Source organism: Manduca sexta, chromosome 27 (genome assembly GCF_014839805.1).
Source record: "Manduca sexta isolate Smith_Timp_Sample1 chromosome 27, JHU_Msex_v1.0, whole genome shotgun sequence".
NCBI classification, from domain to species: Eukaryota; Metazoa; Arthropoda; class Insecta; order Lepidoptera; family Sphingidae; genus Manduca; species Manduca sexta.
This window is the reverse complement of record NC_051141.1, coordinates 2,029,000-2,046,987: the sequence shown is the minus strand read 5'-3', so window position 1 is coordinate 2,046,987 and position 17,988 is coordinate 2,029,000. Positions and strand designations below refer to the sequence as shown.

At 38.5% G+C, this 17,988-nt stretch overlaps 2 protein-coding genes across 2 annotated transcripts in view; one reads left to right on the top strand and one right to left on the bottom strand.

Annotated features, from left to right (window-relative positions):
- The window catches only part of LOC115455389 (trypsin epsilon), a 35,979-nt gene extending 29,027 nt beyond the window's left edge, over nt 1-6,952 (bottom strand). Inside the window, exons 1-5 of the mRNA XM_030184039.2 lie at nt 6,917-6,952; nt 6,735-6,856; nt 5,975-6,108; nt 4,533-4,694; nt 521-614 (exon numbers count right to left, since the gene is read on the bottom strand). Coding sequence (XP_030039899.2) covers nt 521-614; nt 4,533-4,694; nt 5,975-6,108; nt 6,735-6,856; nt 6,917-6,944 — 540 coding nt within the window. The 5' untranslated portion in view covers nt 6,945-6,952. The remainder of the gene's footprint in view (nt 1-520; nt 615-4,532; nt 4,695-5,974; nt 6,109-6,734; nt 6,857-6,916) is intronic.
- Nucleotides 6,953-9,092: 2,140 nt separating this feature from the next.
- LOC115454860 (solute carrier family 15 member 1) overlaps nt 9,093-17,988 on the top strand; it is a 34,329-nt gene continuing 25,433 nt past the window's right edge. Inside the window, exons 1-6 of the mRNA XM_030183571.2 lie at nt 9,093-9,416; nt 10,352-10,493; nt 11,664-11,750; nt 14,278-14,362; nt 15,227-15,416; nt 15,977-16,059. Coding sequence (XP_030039431.1) covers nt 9,335-9,416; nt 10,352-10,493; nt 11,664-11,750; nt 14,278-14,362; nt 15,227-15,416; nt 15,977-16,059 — 669 coding nt within the window. The 5' untranslated portion in view covers nt 9,093-9,334. The remainder of the gene's footprint in view (nt 9,417-10,351; nt 10,494-11,663; nt 11,751-14,277; nt 14,363-15,226; nt 15,417-15,976; nt 16,060-17,988) is intronic.

The following is a 17,988-nucleotide window of genomic DNA, read 5'->3' as shown; positions in this document are numbered from 1 at the left end:
CTTGGCCCATACCTACATTAAACTAAGCGGGCGTCCAAAAGTTCGCACTGCCCTGAAGAGCCCCCAACAAATTTTGATATAGGGCCCCTCTTGGCCCATACCTACATTAAACTAAGCGGGCGTCCAAAAATTCGCACTGCCCTGAAGAGCCCCCAACAAATTTTGATATAGGGCCCCTCTTGGCCCATACCTACATTAAACTAAGCGGGCGTCCAAAAATTCGCACTGCCCTGAAGAGCCCTCAACAAATTTTGATATAGGGCCCCTCTTGGCCCATACCTACATTAAACTAAGCGGGCGTCCAAAAGTTCGCACTGCCCTGAAGAGACCCCAACAAATTTTGATATAGGGCCCCTCTTGGCCCATACCTACATTAAACTAAGCGGACGTCCAAAAGTTCGCACTGCCCTGAAGAGCCCCCAACAAATTTTGATATATGGCCCCTCTATGGCAAGCTACATTACTGACTCTGTTATCATCTATTACGTTTTCTGTGTAACCAATCAGTGGATTGACTTACCATGCTATCACAGCGACCCCATCCAGTGACGAAGGCCCGGCTCTCAGACAATGAGGCTGATGGGGCGATCAATTCGATAGGCTTCACGGAACCCCTGAAAATTTTTAAATTATTTGTTGTATCTAGCCGGCAAGCATCTTGACCATAGGTGGTAGGGGTCTTTTTATGGCATAGATACAAAACAATAATAATATAAGCCCTATATTATATCCTATCCTATTGCTAGGCACGGGCCTCCTCTACTACTGAGAGGAATTAGGCCTTAGTCCATCACGCTGTAGTGCGGATTGGTAGCCTTCACACACCCTCAAAATTCCTGTAGAAAACTTCTTAGGTATGCAGGTTTCTTCACGATGTTTTCCCTCACCGTTAAAGCCAGTGGTAACTCTCAAAGAATATACGCATAATTTTTAGAAAAAATTGTTAGTGTAAATATACAGAGGTATAAAAAAATCCCCACCACGCAGTAATGTACTCAAGATGTTTGTCATATATTTGTCTTAATAAATCGGTTAGGTGTAGTGGCAGCGTTCTGGTTCGGTTCGGGTTCTGAGTTCGATTCTCAAGTCTAAAGCACGGTCAATTTCTAAAATAATTCCGTAGATAGTTAACAAACAGCCGGTTGTTTAAACGAAGCCAAATTTGTAACTCACTGCCGTTTCGGGTGCAGCCAAATTTGCAAACAGGTATGCTTTACAAATTGATGAAATGAATCCTCATGGTTCTCACTGCTCAGCCTCCACCGCCACTTGCCTTCCGATGTGATGGACCTTAAAAGTTATGCCAGTTCCCGTAACACACACGGTGCCACGCAAGTGCCGTGGTAGTTGCGTTCAGTGGTCTGTAGCCCTCAACTTGTGGGCCAACAGGAAAACGAGTCAATTCCATTACCTGAGGTTTCATGTTAAAACAAGCCCTTTCCTGCGGTACAATGCATTATGGATATCTAACCGCTTGTGCAAAAACGAGTAATTATTACGCCATAACTATCCTGTTTATATATATTTCATCTGAAACTACATTATTGCCTCGTATAATTAAAAGCAATCTAATAATTATCATTAGACCGAATTGTAGACCGCATTTATGCATATTAGAACCTATATAGACGGACTTAAGCAACATTTTTCTTCAAAAAAATTTACCTCGTTTAAAAAAACATAGACAAAAGTGCTGATTTTAAATATGTATGAAACTTAGTGTCGCCCAAAATGTTTCCTAAGTCAATTAGCCTTTCACAAGTCGACATGTTGTGTCAGATTCCCTTACGAAAACAATCACCTTCCACCACTATTTTCAATTAGTGCTATCCGCATGAAGCTAGAGCGGATCGCTATTTTGATATTGAACTAACGCCATATTTATTCAACGCTACACAACAAAAACCATGTATATAGCTACAATAAATAAACTATAACTATAATCGGAAAGTTTAATGAGTGTCCCAGTATCAAAAGCTATGCGACGAAAGATTCCGAGGCGAATTTCTTTGCGTAGTTCATTTCCGGTCTCGCGCCAGCGAAATGTCTTTGTGAAGTTAACGAGCGAACTTTGAAAGCTTCACGGCTCCAAACAGATTACATTTGCGAAATATGTTTAGAATAATTAGTAATTACAATGTTTATGATAGTTCGGTAAAATATGGGAGGTATGCGACTCGCATCCAGCGACCTCTTGCGACTTTTATGAGATCATCTGTCCAACTCGTAGGTGGACGTCTGACGCTGCGTGTGCCAGTTCGTGGCCTCCGCTCCAGAACCTTCTTGCCCCATCGTCCATCAGTTCTGCGAGCTATGTGTCCTGCTCACTGCCACTTTAGCTTACTAACCAGATGGGCTATGTCGGTGACTTTCGTTCTTCTACGGATCTTCTCATTTCTGATTCGATCACGTAGAGAAACACGTCCTAGTCCTCTCCATAGGTCACTGAGTGACTGTGTTTCCTTAAACGGCCTATAGTTAAAGTCCACGTCTCATTGGCGTATGTCGTCACTGATAATTGGACGCAGGCCGCTTCCAATAGGTCAATCTAGAAATCTTTGGGGGAGACCCATATTCATCAGTGGACATCATGCGGCTGATGATGATGCAACTCAGTTTCGCTCTTAAGTGCGCTGTCACTTGGGACGCGGTCAATCAGCATCTTAAGACAATCGCTACTTTAACCTACATATCGACAATTGAAAGGCAATAATATGTGGCTAATATACCGAAAATGAATTATATGAATATGCGAAATCGCCAGATTTTTCTCCATCGTTTGATCTAGGTTTTGCAGCTCTAGGACAATTTTAATATAATAACACTATATTTTTTTACACACTCACTATTTAAAGGATAAAAAATATTGTTATGAATTTTCTTATTAAAACTAAAACTTTACAACGGTCTATTCAAAATTTTCCTGATTGTCGCTTAGATAAAATTGCCTTTCAAGGGCCTATATACATCAGTTTGATTTATATCTTAAGTTACTTTATGTGGAAAAGACAAATATATGAGACATCCAACACTGTGTGACGAAGTACTTAGTTATATAGTTCAATAGTTTGCCGGTAAGACATGTTATATATTTTATATCCACCTGGATAGCGACCACCGTACACAAGGTGTTAAAACCCGCCATAGTGGCCCAGGAAAGTTAGTCTTGATCAGACCGTGTATATCCGGTTTCAACAGGCCGGCATAATTGTGTCGACTGGCGTGGTGTAATCATCAATCGTCAGTCGACATTCTATTGGACCCCACTACACTTACCATCAGGTGCAGCGTCATTTTATCGTGTCCTAATAAAAAAGACCAGCTAATTACTTTATATAAATCATTACCCAGCCCTGCTTTAATAGTATTAACAAACTAAAATATGTTTTCACCATTTTCGTACGTAAGCCATTGCATATATTGCAAAATATCGAGAAATGCATTTCGGATTACTATAGAATATTCTAAGCCCGGATGTAAACGTGGCTTTCACGCAGATGAACCTTGTTGCCGGCTTATCTATGGAAAATGGACGCCGATTTCACACCAAAAATACACAGTACATTCGCTTACCTCTATTTTCATTACAAAGGACGAGCTGGTTACCACGAGGGTAAATTTAATTGACACGTGAAGACCTTCTAAAACTATGTTAATACGAGCTAGTTCTCGCCGCGATATATTGCACAAGAACTTCCAGATTCCAGTGTCAATATTTCAATAATACTATGCAAAAGCGACTCGCTACAAATTCTGCAAACTTCAAAATTTGCAGAAGTCAGTCGTAATTGTTTACTGTAGCGCTAACCGAAACTAACTTCTGCTAGTTGTCTTGTTAATCTAAACCTTGCTAATGCGACATAATATTTATTATTTACTAGTTCTTGCTCGCGGGTATGCCCACGTGAAAAAGTTATTCCTGGGTAAAAATTCTCATATGATCTCCCTGGGTACAAATAGTCTATGTCTTTCCCTGGATCTTAAACTATTTCCATACCTTAACTCATGGAAATCAGTTAAATATTTAAGCTGTGAAACTATAAGTCAGTTAGTTTAACATAACTATGGATATGAGTACATATGGGAGTGTCGATTTTATTTTTCTTAAAAAGAGAAACTAGTACTAAACCAGTTCAACCTAAGAAATTATAAAAAGAACACTATTTTGCGGATAATATTAGTTTTATTTTAATGTCTAACATTCGCGTAAACAGAATAAATAAAAAATTATACATGGACTTTATACATACTGTATGCACTTAACAAAGACAAACACTTATTAAAACATCGAACTGATATCAACAGCAACTAATATTTGAGTTGTACAGTTTGCACTCGTATCTTGACCAATTAGACAATTTGCGAATAAATACACAGAGATACAAGAATTTGTCGCGACCACTTGCATAAATATTTTTTTCCCAGCCTAGATTGAACCTAGAACCCATGAGACACAAACCCTACTGCCCTGACACTACGCTGATACAATTTCGAAAATATTTCAGTTTGTTTAGTATTTTACGGATTCGAACCTATAAGTAATGTCTTCGTAGACTCTCAACAGCGCTATGTCCGAGGCGAGGGTATAGGGGTCGAACTCCTCGTGAATGAGAAGCAGCACCACGGTGTGCACGAGGCTGCCGCGGTCCGAGTAGTTCTCACCCACCACTGCGCCTAGCTCGCTTACTGGTACACTGCGAATAATGGAACAATATTATAAACCAGGTATATTCAACCTGCGGCTCGCTAAGCTTTTACATGTAGGCTATCTTATGTCAATAGTTGTTGGTAGGATATATTTTAAATCCGCTCAAATGGCGACCACTCTACACAAGTCCCCTTATTCATAGACGTTTTTTATCTAAGGACGGAGTAAAGGATGGATGGATTATAAGTTTCTTTCTCAGTGCCCAACAGCATTGAAAAACAGATATAAGGCCGTTGTGATTGGCTAATATTGAGATACAACAATATTAGCCAATCACAATGGCCCTATATCTACGCGCTTCGAAGGCTGCCATGCCGTCAGCACTGAAAAACAGACTTGTTATCACAGCTCTGCTCAGTCCTTAGATAAAAAACGTCTACGAATACGGGGGAAGGTGTTAAAACCCGCCATACTGGCCCGCATGTGTGTCGCGTTCCGTGATCAGCCTGTGTATATCCGATTTAACTTACGTACTGGTAATTTTGGAGCACTTCATGCAAATAATAATATTTCTGCAAAATTAGTGTAGCCAAATATTAAAACAATACATACGAGTCCACAATATTGGAAGCGAGGAGTGGTATTCGAAACCATACACCTGCGATACGCCACTCAACTAATAAAGCATATTAATGTATTGAACTGAAACTCAGGCTTAAATAAAAATCTTTATAGCCGCATATTTTAAAGTCAATTACTGCGCTACTTAACACGAGAGGGTCGTTGCAAGTGACGTCACGGGCTCAGAGCAAGGACGCGGCGCATTGTATCAGATCGTGGTATGACTTCCTGATAGCGGACAGTGTAAATACCATTATTTGTAACTAGTTATCTATTATAAAGAGAAAATGGCTGTGAAGTGTGAACCTAAGAGTTTACTTTATTAGGAAGTCTTGAATTGCAAATTTAGTTTCAAGTTCTTCGTTGATAACTGCTAGCTTCAATAAACGATACCAATATTCAGTCGATCACGAAAATTTTGTATTTAGAAAGTTTTTTGACAAGCTTACAAATAATTTATTTCGATTGATTTATTCTCTGGGTGGGATTAAAGATTAAGACTGGAATCATTTATTAAAATCAGCCGATTGACATACAATAAATATATGTGGATCTAAGTAAGTAAATAAACAGGGTCATCCCACTAGGTGGGCCCGCTTCATACACAAATAATAACAAAAACAAATAATAAGACTGAAAATCTTAAAGGTTCAGTAGTGGAATTCTGAAGATCGAAGGACTGATTGCACCAGTATATCTACTTACCCAGCCAAGGGATGTGCGACGGTTACCAGCAAGTTCTTGGTGAGGATGGAGGCAGTGCAGTAGTGGCTGTACTGTCGCCGAACGCTCGCGACGTATGGATGTTCTCGTATGGACACACGCGTGCCTTTAAACACCTGGAATCAATTACTTTTGTTAAAAATATTCCGCTGTTTCTCTTTAGTACAAGTCCATTCTATAATTAGTATATAATATTTAATGACACGAGATATTGGTGGTAGGATGTATTTTATATCGAATAGCGACCACTGTACAAAGTTTTAAAACACGCCATAGTGGCCAAGTGTGTCGCGTTCCGGGATCAGGGCCCTTATTCTGTATGATAGTGTAAACGCGTAACGCGGCCGTGTCATGTTATCTTCGAGAAATGTGCGTGGAATGGTATTCTGTAAGCCACATTTCTATAGTCCTACACATGATGCGTTGTGTTCCGTGCTTGTTACACACTGTCAAAATAACGTGCGGGATAGAGAATAAGGCCCCAGCCTGAGTATATGCGGTTCCAACAGGCCGGCATAATTGAGTCGATTGGGGAGGGGTAATCATTTCTCGGCCGTCAACATTCTATTGGCCTTACTTCACTTACAATGAGGTGCAGGGTCACTTCACTATGCAGGTATAAAAATAATAAATAAATAATCAAAACTGAATCTCATGAGGAAGGAAATATAAGCTTTTTCTAACTTGATTTTTAGATGGCACACAAAGGCGCGTTCTAGTAATTATTACACCAGAAACCCACCTTCCTATTAAGCAGGGGAATGTCTCCGGACTTCGGATATCCCACGTCCACGAGCAATGTTCCGTATAAGTACTCCTTAGTTTCATTTACAAAGAACGTTGCGCATTTTTGTACCAAGAACACTGAAAAATAAAGCTATTTAGTTGTTGTTAGTAAATTTATTTAAAAAAAATAACACTAACCTAAAAATATGTTTATTAGCTTCGTCATGTTGTGATATAAGGTTGGGCGCACACGGTGATTAGAGACGCAACAACGTTAAAAAAATGATTTAATATTTATAATTTTTAGTTTATTATTACATGCAATTATGCAATGTGACCCGCTGCACCTGATGATAAATAGAGTGGGGTGCAATAGAATGTCGATTGACGAGAGATGATTACCCCTCGGCAGTAGATACAATTATGTCGGCCTGTTGGAACCGGATATACACGGGCTGGTCACAAAACGACTTACGTGGGCCACTACGGCTGGTTTTAACAACTTGTGTTCAGTGGCTTTCTGGACGGTTATAAAATATATCCTACCACCAACAAAATAAACTAGGTGTTAATCGGGTCGAACGTATGAAAAGCCATTCTATATACACACTATAGGTTTTAATGGTGTTATCAGTACGACATCAACTTTTTTTAAATCAGATAAAAAAGTCGTTTACATTATACTTTCCCATGGAAGTAAGCCGTAAAATGGTCTATCAAACGACAGTGAGCGGTAAGCCTAAACTATATCTATATGGCCGCGATCGCGTGCTTCCATCATATTACAAAATAAAACTAAATTACAATCGTAATACATTAATTGCCTATTCAGTATTATTAATGGTTAGAACTTTAACTAACATGTTGAAACGTTATAAGAATTAAATAAACAATCTTAAATTTTGTAATACAATTTTTAAATACACGCTTCTGTTACTCTATGCTTTGTCAAATTTCGGTTAGTTTCGGAATCAGTAATGTATCAGGATACTTTATGTTGAGCAGTTCTGTCCACTTGCAATACATACATATATAGTATCACGCCTCTATCCCGTAGGGGCAAGCAGGGACTATGGACAACCACTTTGCACGATTCTAGCTTCTTGCATGCCAGAATACCTAATAATACTCACACTAACCATACTGTTTTTTAAGTAAACTCTGAACTGAAGTTATTGTTGCGTTACTTCAATATTTGTGTCTACCTCGGCAGCGTAGGTATAATTGAAAGTACAAGTACGTCTTCCGCACTAAGTTCATGCGTTCGAATCTTTAGCCGGGAAAATAATAATAGTGACTGAATTTTTCCATCTTAAAAATTACTCAATTGTAGCTCGAAGTCAGAAAGTTGGCGGTGATACCCCCGTGCCTTAAAAAGGACGTCAAACCATTGTTATGCCGGCCTGTTGGAACCAGATATACACAGACTGACCGCGAAACGCGACACACTTACGTGGGCCACTATGGCGGGTTTTAACACCTTGTTGGTGGTCGCTATCCGGGCGGATATAAAATATATCCCACCACCGGCATCAGCGGGTCTTATACCGTCTACTATTTTGCAGGGCGATTAAATTACGCCACTTGATCCTTGGGCCCGAGTCCTTGCTCCCCGCGTAAAGACGGCCTTGATGAGAGACATTCGTGTAGTATCTTGGGTCAATTGAGCGCCTAGGGCGAGATTTAGATATCACGCTCGTAGACCGAACATGCTTCATAAAATGTTTGTTATTATCACAATTTTTGCACGCGATATAATTCATCTCCGGCATTATTTCTTGGGTTTAAAATGTCATTATAGAACTCAGAATATTACAATTTAAAAAAAATAACCAAATCGGTCCAGCTTCTAGGTTCGCTGATCAATTAGTTTTGTAAATAATGGTTTTAATGGTAAATGTTATGTTGGTTTCCAATTGTTTTCCCAGTTCGATTTACGGCTGAGGCAACTAAAAGGTTTGCTCTCTGGGTCGGAAAACACATAACATGATTTCTCCAGCATAGGATTCTGGGCGAAGGGATTATAATAGGTATTGTAAATTCTGAGCGGATAACACGTGATGGAACGTATGTTTCGGAGCATAGAATTATTATTTTCCGTAGTATTGTAATGCTCTTTTTAATTAAAATGCTCCCGATATTTACTAAATGATCTTTAAGGAAAGATCGGAATAATCGCCCAAAGAAAATAAAAAACTATACTCGCTGTTACAGCGATACTTTTTAGAAATTAACATTAATTAACGTTCAAGGCGACGTTTCTTTCTAACAAAGAGCATTTATTTTCCGTAGTATATATAATCCTCTTTGATGTATGCACTTTGGATCAATCCCACAATGCTTTCCTCTTTCCATGCCTATTATAATTCTCTTTGCTATTACTCTCTTTGCTTTCTTCTGTCATTATAGATTTTTCAAATATAATATAATAAATAATTCTTTTTGTTATAGATACAGGAATAGTGCTTTCCATATAAATTATAATTCTCTTTTCAAAGTGCGCTGCGCTGGACAACAATTATTTATTATATTTGCTATTACTCCTGGAGAGTGGTAATACTAAACGGTGGAAAGCATAACAAGAAGTTTAAAGACTGTACTGTTCTAACATGTACAATGATACACAGCCACCCTACGTCTATATTTTGCATAATAGCGACGGAATTTTGCGAAAGATTTTCCTTCTGTGGATTAAGAAGTATGTTCTTTTTTAAATATAGCTAGTACACATAGCATCGAATGAGCGAATGGTCTCGGGTTCGAGTCCTAGGGCGGGCTTTCCTACATATAAATTTTGTGACAAGATTTGCATGAGCAGACAAGGGAACCCAAGACATGCCCATGCTAAGATCTGCATCGGATTGTATTGGAGTTGGATAAGGGGCAGGTTGAATGATACATACATACATACATAACATCACGCATTTATCCCCGAAGGGGTATGCAGAGGCGCAACTAGGGCACCCACTTTTCGCCAAGTATGTTCCGTCCCATGATATGATAGGGGGCGAGCCTATCACCATATCGGGCACAAATTCCAGACTCCGGGCTGATACTGAGCAGAAAACCCAAATATCACTTTACCCGACCCGGGATTCGAACCCAGGACCTCAGAGCGCTATTGTACCGGACATGCAATACAACTACGCCACCGAGGCAGGTGGAATGATATATTGCAATAATCATTTCTCGTCATTATCTGAACACTCGTTAACGTGGAGATCCTTGGGGGAGGCCTATGTTCAGCACTGGACTTCCTGTGGCTGAGATGATGATGATGATGATGATGATGATGATGATGATGATCTGAACCCTACTCCACTTACCTACTTGTGCAGTCCCTTTGCAGTGGCCGTATAAATATATAGGAGAAAAACAATTAACTGCCAACCGACCTTGGGTTGCTTGACTTCATTTAATTTCAAATATATTTTCACTAACCTTATTAACCACAAAAGCGACTAACAAATCTTCAATCTTAATTTATCCAACTGAGAATTAATCCATCAAAATACGTTTTAAGCGTAACAAAAATTTGCTGATTGGTCGATTCTCACGATAGATCAAACAAAGCGATGGGATATATTAAGATAGGCGGGTGGTAACGATCTGATCTTTCCCTTGACCTTGCAGCGATACTTTCCTTGTACCTCCGGAACGTGCTGTGCCTCCACGAGAACGCCGCGACTGTGGTGTACCACATCTTCATTATGATGTGCTACGCCATGCCGCTCGTCGGAGCGATACTTGCTGATAACTTTATTGGCCGCTACAGGTCAGTGCACAGAATTTTTAGAAATAAACAGTTAATATAATAGCTTCTGTAGCGCATACAGTGAGGAAGGACTTAAAAGTAATCGTATTAATACTACAATTTTGGTTATAGTATAAGTTAAGACACAACCGGTTTTAAAAAGGCCGGCATAATTATTACAACTGGCGAGGGGTAATTAAGCGTCAGTCGGCAGAATCTCGACACTCCACTTACGAGTGCAGTAGAATTCGTTTACCCTACCCGTAATAAAGTATAACAGTATAAGGAGTAAATACGTTCATTTAATATATTGCACTGGCATATATATAAACATAAAAATGTGTCATTACTAGAAATCCAATGACATAAACAAGTAATCATAATATATACATTTTTATCCAAAAATATAAAAAAGCAGCTGTCTGATAAATTCAAATCGTGAAACAATTTTCTTAATTTTTCTTTCCATAAGAACTTTCTTCAAAGTATTAGAAAATTTAAGAAAAAAAAGCTGAATGAAACCGGTTAAGTCGTTCTCAAGTTATACTGTAACCAAGGGAAAAAGAGATTCATTTTTATATATTCAGATTCACTAGCACATGTATTGTATACATCTATACCATTATATAACAGATTTAGAGTTTTTAACATTTGTTTGTTTGAACTCAAAACTCAAATTGTATTTAGTACTTATAACAAAAACTTAACTTATTTACTAAAAGACAACAATTTTAATCAAATTATTTAACAAGTAAACAAAAGAATAAGAACTAAAAAATATATCTAGCGAAATGCAACGATTGTGAACGTCCGTCTGATCGTAAGCAAAATGCAAGCAAAAGTGTATCGCCGACGCAGTGGTCCGCTGGCCAGCTGGTTCAGTTTCGCGCCATTTTTTTTCGCACGACTGACTACGTCACCTTGCTCATTATATGTAGATGAATCCCTTAATGCTTGATGTTAGCCGACTAACATGACAGCTACATGACATTTACATGACATTACACATTATTATTTATTACATAATAAGGTTATTTTTTCGTGGCACGCGTAATGTCATGTAGCTGTCATGTTACCTGGCTAACATAACGATGGCAAATGGATAAATCCAGCAACGCATGTCGCGTGGTCCGAGCTTGATATGAACCGAGCTGCCGGCGATACGTATTATTCCATAATATTAATTTTCAGGGTGATATTATATTTCTCGATAATATACCTGTTGGGAACGTTGTTGACATGCTGCTCAGCGATCCCTCCTCTCATGCTGCCCCCGACGTGAGTTGATATAAACACACATGAAGATTTCGTATTTAATCTTTATTATAATCAGACGTTATAGCAGTATTATAATCCGTCTATTTATGTAAATTTAGTGCTGAATAAGTGGCGATGGTCTAGTTGAGGATGGGACGTGCGAACTTTTACATAATTAGGTTTTCACCCTTGCTTTTTTCTTCTATAAGTATAATATTGCCAATTTAATAATCAATATTACAGTAGGCTTCACGCAAGAAAAAAATAAAATTTATACATTTTTAGGAAAAGTCAATAATTTTGTAAGTTTACAATTACAGATAAAAAATAATCATTTTGACATCATAAACGCAAATTCCGCTTAGCTAGTTTTATATGACTATGTCCGTCGTGCAACCGCATTCATTTAGATAATTTTGCCAACAGTTGAAATATCGTTGTAATCTTTGAGTATAACTGCATTGTTCTTCTACATGATCCTCCAATGTGAAAAACTGACACAACGTGACGTCCGAGAATCGATTCTTTGACCTTTCTCTAGCTCATAGATGCCATTATAGCAAACAAAGGATAAGTAGTTGTTTAACATTGTTAAATAAATTAAATCACTTCAACTACAAAGCGAACAAAGTTGTTCCTTACACTCAGAATTTCACTGCGCAAATAAAAAAAAATAAAACGCTATTCAACAAACACTTACCATCATTTCAAATTATATGCGCCGGACACAATGCAACATGTTTGATAACTTCGCAGACTTTTTTAAAGTCTAATTATCTATATAATTTTTACTGCACAAAATCAGATATAACAAGACCAAGCTAAAAAAATACTTAAACACATTCCTTTACATAAAAAAATGATTTTTTAAGTCCAATTTTATAAATCAAAATAAATGAAAGTATCTTCTACGAATTTTTCTCTTGTGAACAAATCCGAGCAAAATACAAAATTTGGTCACTCTACCATGCAGATATTGAGTACTACTCGACCTATTTCAAAATATTTCTGTTGATATGAAACTGCAACTATTTAGACATAACGTTATCATTTCAAAGTACTGACCGTCTACCAATAAGAAACTTTTTATTACTTACACACCGGTTTTAGTAATATTCAGAATCCCCAATACAGACGGGAAATAAATAGTTCAGTTTAAGTTTCAGATCCAAGCCGATATGTAGAGACCACAGAGCTGTGGTTCTTCGAAGAGCGCCCAGAACACTGCTCTTGAGAAAAGGCCAATTACTGGGCATTATGAGACTTAGTGAATAATATAAAATTACCCACTGGAATTTAAAAGGGCTCTTCTCTCTAATAAGCAATTAGTTTCCACACATTCTATAGAGATTGTGTGGAATGAATAAAATGAATTAGTACGTACGTACTTAATTAATCTTTAGAAAAATGATCCCTTTTAGGATCACTTTGTATCCGTCTGTTCGCGTCTCTGTCAAACATCCCCCCTTTTTCTCAGGAAAGCGTAAAAGCATCAAGTTCAAATTGTATACTCGGGTGTACGACCTCTTTCATGTGAAAAAATCAAACTTGAAAGTCGCATATTTTGCGATCTCATCAAGACCTATAGGGTAGTTCCCGTTGACCTAGAAATTTGGCAATATGTAACAACACATGTATTAGAAAAAATCTGAAAACCGTAAATATGTCCTTTAAACAAAAAAGCTAATTTACTATTATTTACGGCTAAGTTAGGTTTGTCAAGTTTGAACTTATATACCTAGATACCTACAGGCTTACTTATAAAAAATCGCAAAGCTATGCTTATTAAGATAAAAATTTACTCGATAAGCTGTAGGTCAAACCCCACCATCTTGCCTCCTATTAAGGTTTAAACTAGGAAATCGGTGATATTTTTGACACCTATTTAAGCATTTCTTAATCACCTCTTAATGCTAAAACAAGCTATAAGTAAGAGTGCTTACCCACATATTTATACGGAACAATCTAGTGCATGAGTCGAACTTGCACTTGATTATCTTATTTAAATTGGCAATTTAATTAAATAATGGTATTTTACCTATAATCCATTTTTATATTTGAGATATAACGCTATCTCTTTCGCACTTCCGTATCGTAATAGCAATGACGTCATTTTATATATTTATTTATTTAATTATAAAGATACACTAAACAGATTACTGAGAATAATAAAAGTGTATACAACTTATTCAAATTAGGTGCACGTACATGTAGTTTAGTTACAAAATAATAATAAATATAAAATATGTTGTCTAAGGTAAGGCAGACGATGTGGGAGTTTTATTAGACTTGGGTGCCTTGGATAATATGTATTTTACTGAGCGTAGAAAAGTAGCACATTTTAAAGTGTGAATATCAAGTGCGGGATGTTTTATAGATAGTTCATTATACAGGCGACACATTCTTGTAAGAGGATTATAGAAAGATGTATTATTTTTTATCTATTGTTCATCTTCTACCAGTAATCACACTTACTTTCACTAAAGCTTAATATAACTTTAAATATTTTACAACAATGACTAATCTACCGTATAATGTTACTCCTCAGCACCACATCTATGATCGGTCTAGGCCTTATCGCGACGGGCACTGGTGGCATCAAGCCGTGCGTAGCAGCATTCGGCGGAGACCAGGTACACAATATAGTTATTTAATACCCAAATACATAGTTAACGAAGCTAATAAATTGTTAAGATACTTATTCTTACTGCCATTCAAATCCACATATGAGTGGAATAGAGCAAATTAAATGAAGCAGTGACCGAATGTGGAATTAGGGCAACAGTATGCCAGTGTTTCTTTTTTTATTTTTCCGCTAACAACCAGTACCTACTACTTCATAACGTCTGTTACGAAAGACTTCGTATTTAGATTCCTCGATCGACTACGTATGAGAACATTCAGATATTGCGACTAGACAAGCCCCTGTTCAAACTTTACCCACATGGACCATTTTTTTTATTCAATCTACTGCCACGTTTACTGCCGCGCAATATGCAAAGCCACAACTAAATTTAGTTCATGAATTCAATACGATTGGAAAAATTACATTATTTAACATGGAACGTCGAACGAATGAAAATGAATGAATATTCGGCTCACAGAAGGACCAATATCTAAAAATGGAGTCTATTTTTATTTCATAGTGAATAGGAATAGAAATTTTATGCTGTGTCAGTGGTGTACGATTGAAATACGACTGCTGATGACTCGGGTTTGATAATTATCAGATCGGGTATTATTAGGTTTTAAATTAGGATCAGTACGGGGCCTGGGTTTGTGCCTAATTTCAGCGAGCTCGCTCTCATATATGCAACCTTACATAGCTGGCGAAATATTGTGGTAACCTGCCTACCCCTAAAAAGGAACATCGGGTGATGCTATACAATATACATACAATATTTTTACGAGAAAAGACGGCAGTGTCATACAGAAAATTAGCCAAACCAAAGAAAACTTTACACCTTAGTCCTAGCCCACATTTTCCTTCTTCTCAGTTCCGCCTGCCGGAAGAGAACCAACGGCTCCAGCGGTTCTTCTCGACGTTCTACTGCACGGTGAACCTGGGCGGGTTCATGGGCATGGTGGTGACTCCGGCCCTTCGACGCAGCGTAATGTGCTTCGGCGACGACACGTGCTATGCGCTGGGGTTTGGATTCCCCGCTCTGTTGGTTTTGATATCTATTAGTAAGTGTTTGAAAGAATTTTTGGTATTGTAGTAATTTAAGAAGTATGCCAGGATCGTGCAAAATGGCAATCCATAGTCTGTGCCTACCCCTATGGGTTAAGGCGTGATACTATGTATGTATGTATGTATGTATGTATGGAGTAATTTAAGAAACTAGTGTTGATTTTACTAATGAAACTACTGTTTTGTTATATAGATAAATAAATGTAGGCACTACACTGTATTGGCAAAAATATACCTATAGAAGTAAGCACTAAAAGTTATAAACGTTTAGTTAAAGTATTGTAAAATGTTATCTGTCTCACACCTATAATGACCTTTTGTAGGTAAATTCTTAATTCTCTCTCCAAATGATGATGCTTTATACTGACTTACAATACTATACATACCTTTTTACAATATATCTCAAAATATATACTACGTTTTCACTATACAGATACAAAACAAAAAGTCTATAGATATATTTATGAATACACAGTGATATTGAGAAATATTAATCCCACCCAAAGCATTATTTACTTATGCCTCTCGTTTAATAAAAGAATGTGTTCCCTTTCAGTTATATTTGTAGTGGGTAAACCATGGTACAGGATCAAGAAGCCGCGAGACAATATCACGCTGAAATTCGTGTCATGCGCGTGGGTGAGTGTTAAACATCCTCCTACTAAGATAAATAAAATATATCCCCATTAACATTTGCTTCCGACTCCGCTCGCTTGAATGTTTTTCCGGGATAAAAGCTCCGATTTATATTTACCCGAGATAATGACTATAGCACACAGGAGTAATGTAGTTAAAGGATTTTCATAAGGTCAGGTCGGTTCAGTAGGTCCTGAGACTAGCCCCTAAAATCTACAAACATGCAAAAACACATCTTTCTTCTTTATAATATTAGTATAGCTTTATAAGTACTAGTTTAGGCTCGCTTCTCCGCCTTGTTAGTACGTTCCTGCGTAAAAAGTATTCTATGAAACACAACAATAATTTAGTTTCCTTTCACCGCAAGAACTTTCAAAATCCAACTAGCTATTACAGAGATCAAATAGTTTCATTAAATGCATACATAGGACAAGACAGTCCTTAGTGCGTAATCATAACAGAGCTCTATGTAAACTGGTCAGTGCGGAAGGAGTGCAGTAATTGTAAAGAACTCGGCCCCGTTAGACGCCATTCATCAGCCCTCGATAGCTGGAGGTATCAATCATTTCCGCGGTATACGTCCTTTACACAGGTTTTTTTGCCAAACTAATGGAGGGAGAGATGTTATCTCTTATGATTTATGGTCTGTCCCTCAGAAATCGTTTGTAACGACAATAAGACGGTAAGAATAGATCTTTGATCAGAGATGTGAGCAATTACCTTTTTTACTAGGAGTGGTTTTTTTATGAATGGCGAGATGAGCGTGCCGCAGCTTCTTGGTTAACCTCATGACTAGGAGAAACGGGAGTAATACCGGAATTTGAATTACCAAGCCCGGTACGATACATCTGCTGTCAACCTAACAACTCCCCCCCCCCCCATCCCAAGGCTATTCTTGTGCGCTCGGTCTCCAAACCGAATGCTCGCGCATGTACGGGGGGACATTTATCGCGGCCCTAGGTACACAGCTCAATTGGCATGTATGTACCTCATGCTTGCCATTCATGTTGAAGCCTATAACGCTCGCGAACATTTCCTGGCTTTCTCCCTTCCAGCCATCCTAAGAGGTTTCCTTCTCCGTCCCCCCAAAATTCTTTCCCAGCTATCCCCCCCAGGCCCCTTCAGTCGCCTATAACGCTCGCGAACATTTCCTGGCCTTATTCTCTCCACCCATCATAAGAGGTTTTCTTCTCCGTCCCCCCAAAGTTCTTTCCCAGCTACCCCCTCCAAGACACTGCAGTCACCTATAACGCTCGCGAACATTTCCTGGCCTTCTTCCCTCCACCCATCCTAAGAGGTTTTCTTCTCCGTCCCGCCAAAATTCTTTCCCAGCTATCCCCCCCAGGCCCCTGCAGTTGCCTATAACGCTCGCGAACATTTCCTGGCCTTCTTCCCTCCACCCATCCTGAGAGGTTTTCTTCTCCGTCCCCCCAAAATTCTTTCCCAGCTATCCCCCCCAGGCCCCTGCAGTCGCCTATAACGCTTGCGAACAGTTCCTGGCCTTCTCCCCTCCACCCATCCTAAGAGGTTTTCTTCTTTTTCCTCTACAGTTCCTTCCCAGCTATCACCTCCGAACATTCCTCCAGGGTCCTGCAGTCGCTAAGCCGAGGGATTCCAGGATCCCATTCGCAGGTTTCCCCCGGTGAGGACTATGGGGTCCGATACAAAAATAATGGCATATTTGGTTCTACTCTCAAATCGGATAAAGTTTTACCTGATTTTTCTGCTAAACATCAGCCCGGAATCTAGAATCGTGCTCATTGTATGTAGTATTAAAATACAAAAAGCTCGTGATAATTGAAAGACTTCCAACAAATCACTTAACGTGCATAAAAATGGATGTTTTATCTCCGGAAGACTAAATTCAAATTATTATGCTATTTGAAATTTTCATAATATGCCAACGACAAGGCATTTTTCTTATAAATCTGA